We start from the raw sequence: 7,500 nt of genomic DNA on the forward strand, positions 1-7,500 counted from the left end.
TTTATTACGGGAAGGCAGTCCAAAGTATCCTGCCGGGCCTCAATCCTAATTCCCAATCAACCCCGACGAGCCCGATAAGACGATGACGGATTAGCGGCCCTCGGACTCTGAATGTGTGCAAAATAATCCCTCCGTCCTCCGCTCAGGTGATCCAGACAGTCAGCGCCGTGGACAGAGACGACCCCGTCCAGGGACACTACTTTGAGTACCGCCTGGTGCCGGAGATGCTCAACAATCCCAACTTCACCATCAAGAACAACCAAGGTGAGGAAACCGCAGACCGTCCAAAACGCTCGATGGACCTACAGCCTTTTTTAAGGCCCGGGAGGAAGTTGATTAATCAAAACTGTAGTCATGAAACAAAGGAAAGCGATAATATGATGTCATTGGGGTAATTTCCCAGGAGGCACACGACATTGAGACAACATGTCCTTTGAAACTGACTTTGAAACAACATTGCAAAATAGTCGTGTTTGTACATTGAGACCACGTTGGAGTTTGACGTTGGATCCACGTTGTTGGTTGGGAAATGACCAAATATCAATAATCAAATCAACGTCAGAACCAACCATTGATTAAACGTCGTCAAAAAGCATGTTGCTTCAACGTTGTATTTGTGTTGTAGAATATTGGTTGGGAAAATGACCAAAATTCAATGGTCAAATCAACGTCAAAACCCAACATTGAATTAACGTTGTCAAAAAGCATGTTGTTTAAACGTTGTATTTGTATTGTAGAATATTGGTTGGGAAAATTACCAAATTTCAATGGTCGAATCAACGTCACAAACAGACATTGAATTAATGTTGTCAAAAAGCATGTTGTTTCAATGTTGTATTTGTGTTGTAGAATATTGGTTGGGAAAATGACTACATTTCAATGGTTGAATCAACGTCACAACCCAACATTGATTAAACGTCGTCAAAAAGCATGTTGTTTCAACGTTATGGTTGAGTTGCTCAGGGTCAGGACCTAATTCAACGCGTTCTCAACATTGTTTGGATAACTTGTGCCTGTTGGGTTTATTATAACTCCTATGGCCTTTTAGTCAAAATGACAGCAAACTTCTTTTCTGCACGGCCGCAACACACAAATAATTGTGTTGGAAGAAACACAACTATAGATCAAGTTGCTGCTGTCATTTTTGGTGGAATTTATTTTTATTTGTGAGCTCGAATTGTTTTTCCGCAGCCTCAGATAACAAGTTTTCATTTTCATCATCGTTTTTGCTTTCGATTTATTTTTTGCATTCATTTTTTACACTCACAGTTAATACAAAAAAATATCAGCCCTCATAAGAAAATGTAATAATTTGGTTGTTGGACAACATTGACCAACGGGTTATTTCATTTTTGTGACTTTTATTCTAAATTTCATTTTCATTTTCTATTTTTTATTTTCTGTTTTCTATTTTTTGTTTGTGTTTTGTTTTTTGTTTTTTTGTTTTGTTTTTTCACTGTCAATTGTACTTTTAATTTTTTTTCAATTTTTATATTTGCATTTATGTATATAAATATATAGACCATTTAGTTTGAATCACACTTTTAATTTAAATTTTAATTTTAATTGTATTTTATTTATTTATTTATTTTTTAAATTTAAATTGTACTTTCAATTCTACTTTGAATTTTGTTTCAATTTTTACATTTGCATTTAAGAAAATATATAGACCAGTCAGTTTTAATCACATTTTTAATTTTAATTATTTTAGAGTTCATTTTCATTTTAATTGTAATTTTAATTTTAATTCTACTTTTAATTTTGTTAAATTTTTTACATTTGCATTTAAAAAACATATAGACCTGTCAGTTTTAATCACATTTTTAATTTAAATTATTTTAGTGTTCATTTTAATTTTAATTGTAATTTTAATTTTAATTCTACTTTTAATTTTGTTTAATTTTTTACATTTGCATTTAAAAAAAACATACAGACCAGTCAGTTTTAATCACATTTTTAATTTTAATTATTTTAGTGTTCATTTTAATTTTAATTTTAATTGTAATTTTAATTTTAATTATACTTTTAATTTTGTTTAATTTTTTACATTTGCATTTAAAAAATATATAGACCAGTCAATTTTAATTTTAATTTTAATTTTAATTTTAATTTTAATTTTAATTTTAATTTTAATTTTAATTTAAATTTAATTTAATTTAATTTAATTTAATTTTAATTTTAATTTTAATTTTAATTTTAATTTTAATTTTAATTTTAATTTTAATTTTAATTTTAATTTTAATTTCAATTTCAATTTCAATTTCAATTTTAATTTGAATCGTCATTATATTTTTAATTTATATTTTTATTTCAATTTCGATTTCGATTTTGACTTTGAAATATACACATACTGTTTAATTAAATTTTGTATTTGTCATATCTTTATTTTCAATTCATCCATTTTCTATACCACTAAATCCTCATATGGAGCCTCTCTCAGTTTTGCTAGGAATATTGCTAAATAAAAGCAACCACTTTATATCCTAAATAAATATTAGTCCTCACTTACATTTAATTTGATGTCATTATTTACAAAAATTAATCCATGTATTCTATTGTGTCTTTTTATATTGTATGATAATATATCATCTGTTCTCCTTTGAATAACAGTGACACAAAATAATAATCCATTGTAAATTATTACTGCTGTAAAAAGTTCCTATTAAAATCTACATTTTTGTCCCAAAATAGCGAGGCGCTCCAAAGGCAGCCATGTTGTTTAGGACGGCGATGCGTTCGCAGTCAATGCGAGTAAATGAGCTCCACATGTTTTTCCTGCTGCTCGCACAGTTCAGTGCAGGTTGACTTCCTCGTGACAGATGGCGCCACGTTTATATCCGCTAAATATGCTCATTGCTTGTTTTTTTGTTTTGTTTTTTTTCATCCCGTCCAAAGAGCTGGTGCCGAACAAGCTGTGTTCATGGTGACGTGTAATGTTTGCAGCTCAGGGCGAGAGCCTTCATATGGTGGCAGCCTTCTGCTCGGACACACCAGCTGCAGGCCGCCACCCTGACGGAATCCGAGAGCGTGTAAAAATCAGGTCATCGAAAGAAAAAAAAGGATCTGTTTTTTTTTTTTCTTTGACTTTGATACAAAATAAACATTTCAACATAAACACATACACCATTCTTATCAATTTGAACTGTTGTTGCATGTGTTTGATTATAAGCCTATCAATAATTTATTATTTTTGAACCATTTACCACACTTTTTATTAAATAAATTCAAGTTGACGTGTTTTATTATAGATGCACTGATATTTACTTTGTCACAGCAGCAACATTGACAGACGGAAATGATAGAATATAAATACAAATTAGGAGTAAAACAATTAAAAATGACAAATTTTATAGTTGTACCATATTTTGTATTATTGTTTTATTGGCGTGATCACAATATAATAAATAAATAAATCATAAATGTTTAAATAATCTTAAGGGTGTGTTGTTTATTAATATTGTTGATATTATATATGTGTTATTACTAATATTAAAACTATGATCACTATTGATGTTTTTATATTAATAATATTATTAATATTGTTATTGTTATCAATATATATATATATTTTCATTATGTTTACTAATAGTATCATTATCATTATTTTTTTTATTACAGTTATTTTCAATAGTAGCATTTTTTTGTCATTATTTTGACTACTGGTGTTATTATCATAATTTTTGTTATTATTTTCAATAGTAGCATTTATGTTTCATTATTTTTTACTAATAGTAATATTATCATTATTTTTGTTATTACAGTTATGTTCACTAATAGCATGTTGTCGTTATTTTTACTAATAGTAGTATTATCACTATTTCTGTTATTACCGTTATTATTTTCAATAGCAGCATTTTTTTCATTATTTTTACTAATAGTATTATTATCATTATTTTTGTTATTAGTTATTATTTTCAATACTAGCATTTTTTCATTATTTTTACTAATAGTATTATTATCATTATTTTTGTTATTGCAGTTATTTTCAATAGCAGCATTTTTTTTTTTTTACTAATAGTACTATTATCATAATTTTGTTATTATTTTCAAAAGTAGCATTTATGTTTCATTATTTTTTACTGATAGTAGTATTATCATTATTTTTGTTATTAGTTGTTATTTTCATTAGTAGCATTTTTTCATTATTTTTACTAATAGTATTATTATCATTATTTTTGTTATTTCAGTTATTATTTTCAATAGTAGCATTTTTTTCATTATTTTTACTAATAGTATTATTATCATAATTGTTGTTATTACAGTTATTATTCTAAATAGTAGCATTGTTTTCATTATTTTTACTAATAGTATTATCATTATTTGTGTTATTAGTTATTTTTAATAGTAGTATTTTTTTAATTTTTTTTTACTAATAGTATTATCATTATTCTTGTTATCACTGTTATTATTTTCAATAGCAGCATTTTTTTCATTATTTTTACTAATAGTATTATTATCATTATTTTTGTTATTAGTAATTATTTTCATTAGTAGCATTTTTTTCATTATTTTTACTAATAGTATTATTATCATTTTTTTTGTTATTGCTGTTATTTTCAATAGTAGCATTTTTTTTCATTATTTTTAATAATATTATTATTATCATAATTGTTGTTATTACTGTTATTATTTTAAATAGTAGCATTGTTTTCATTATTTTTTACTAATAGTATTATTATCATTATTTTTGTTATTACAGTTATTTTCAATAGTAGTATTTTTTTCCTTTTTTTTACTAATAGTAGTATTATCATTATTCTTGTTATTACAGTTATTATTTTCAATAGCAGAAATTTTTTCATTATTTTACTAATAGTATTATTATCATTATTTTTGTTATTAGTTATTATTTTCAATAGTAGGATTTTTTTTACTAATAGTAGTATTATCATTATTCTTGTTATTACAGTTATTATTTTCAATAGTAGCTTTTTTTCATTATTTTTACTAATAGTATTGTTATCATTATTTTTGTTATTGCAGTTATTATTTTCAATAGTAGCATTTTTTCATAATTTTTACCAATAGTATTATTATCATTATTTTTTGTTATTAGTAATTATTTTTGAATAGTAGCATTTTTTTTCCATTATTTTTACTAATAGTATTATTATCATTATTTTGTTATTAGTTATTATTTTTAATACTAGCATTTTTTTCATTATTTTTACTAATAGTATTATTATCATTATTTGTATTATTACAGTTATTTTCAGTAGTGGCATTGTAGTACAAATGTAGCTTACCACCATCTATGTGTGGATGTGTAGTGAATGAATGATGTGTTTTCAGTTCTCTGTGAAGCACTCCAAATGTCCAGGAAAATTCGAATCCATCATTATTATTATTATTATTATTATTATTATTATTATTATTATTATTATTATTATTATTATTATTGTGTGTGTGTTGGCAGACAATTCCATCAGCGTCCTGGCCAAGCACGACACCTTCCGCCGGCAGAAGCAGGAGATGTACTTCCTGCCCATCATCGTGACGGACAACGGCAGCCCGCCCATGAGCAGCACCAACACGCTGACCATCCGCGTGTGCGGCTGCAGCAAGGACGGCGTGGTGCAGTCCTGCAACGTGGAGGCCTACGTGCTGCCCATCGGCCTCAGCATGGGCGCCCTCATCGCCATCCTGGCCTGCATCATCCTGCTCCTAGGTGAGATCCTCCCCGACATCTTCATGCGGTGCCAAAAGCCCAGGACTCGGTCTGCGCACGCGCCGACGGCAAAACACGTGAAATACGAAGAAAAGAAAACGCAATTAAATTAATAGTTTAAAATAAGTTTTAGAACAAAAAAATATTTTCACACCGCCAACTTTGGAGGGCCTGATTAAATAAATAAATGCCTCTAAAAAATATTACATTTGTTATATTAAATATTTATTATCATCAAATCATGAAAAAATGTAGTCAATAATTGTAAAATAATTCAATCAGGAAATTAAAAATGTAATCACAAAACAATGAATAATCACAAAAGTATTGATACCAGTTTAAATAATAATCATTAAAATAACCATTTAAATGTCTTACTGTAAATTCATGAAATCATCGAAAATAAAATCCACAAATAAATTGTAAAATAATTACATTATAAATACATTGATTACATCACAAAAAAATGAATAATCTTATCATTTTTCATACTTATTTGAATAAAAAATAAATGCATTGGACAAAATTAGATGAACTAATGTATTAAAATAAAAATAAAAATCATACAAAAAGATAAAATCAATAATTCCTAATATAATCAAATCATGACATAATTATTCAATAATAATTAGTTAATTGATCAATACTAATCACATTGGACAACATTAAACACATCTCAAGTAATTGTTTGAATGTGTCAAAAGCAAAATTATCAAATCGTGAAAAAGAAATTGCATTTAAATGTAAAATATGAAATAATCAGTTTAATCACACAATGATTAATCATTAAGTAATTATTGTATTTACGAAATAATTAAACCAATAATTAATCAAATGATTCCATGTGAGTAATAATTTAATGAATTATGACACATTTAATAACATGTTTATGTATTTCATTCAAATTATAAGAATGACACGCACAGGTACTGTAATATAATGTATATATATATATATATATATATATATATATATATATATATATATATATATATATATATATATATATATATATATATATATATATATATATATATATATATATATATATATACACACACATATAATATATATTTATATATAATATATATTTATATATATATACACACATATAATATATATATATATATATATATATATATATATATATATCCATCCATCTTCAACCGCTTATCCGGAATCGGGTCGCGGGGACAGCAGCTCCAGCAAAGACCCCCAGACTTCCCTCTCCAGAGCAACATTTGCGACTTCCTCCTGGGGAATCCCGAAGCGTTCCCAGGCCAGAGAGGAGATGTAATCCCCCCATCTGGTCCTTGGCCTGCCGGGGGGCCTCCTCCCAGTGGGACGTGCAACAAGGACCTCCCTAGGGAGACGCTCGTGAGGCATCCGCACGAGATGCCCGAACCACCTAAGCTGGCTCCTTTCCAAGCGAAGGAGCAGCGGCTCTACTCCGAGTCTCTCTCGGGTATATATATATATATATATATATATATATATATATATATATATATATATATATATATATATATATATACACACATATAATATATATTTATATATATATGCACGCACATATTTTTATATATGCATTTACATATATACCTACATGTGCATATATATATGTATATATGTACATATACAGTATATACACATATCCATACATACAAATATATCACATATAATATATATATATATATATATATATATATATATATATATATATATATATATATATATATATATATATATATATATATATATATATATATATATATATATATATATATATATATATATATATATATACACTCACATTACCATATATATAAACA

At 26.7% G+C, this 7,500-nt stretch overlaps 1 protein-coding gene across 1 annotated transcript in view; it reads left to right on the top strand.

Moving 5' to 3' along the window:
- Nucleotides 1-7,500, top strand: part of LOC133665307 (cadherin-8-like) — a 28,155-nt gene that overhangs the window by 18,436 nt on the left and 2,219 nt on the right. Inside the window, exons 4-5 of the mRNA XM_062070569.1 lie at nt 147-264; nt 5,417-5,668. Coding sequence (XP_061926553.1) covers nt 147-264; nt 5,417-5,668 — 370 coding nt within the window. The remainder of the gene's footprint in view (nt 1-146; nt 265-5,416; nt 5,669-7,500) is intronic.

This window comes from Entelurus aequoreus, linkage group LG02 (genome assembly GCF_033978785.1).
Source record: "Entelurus aequoreus isolate RoL-2023_Sb linkage group LG02, RoL_Eaeq_v1.1, whole genome shotgun sequence".
Lineage (NCBI taxonomy): Eukaryota > Metazoa > Chordata > Actinopteri > Syngnathiformes > Syngnathidae > Entelurus > Entelurus aequoreus.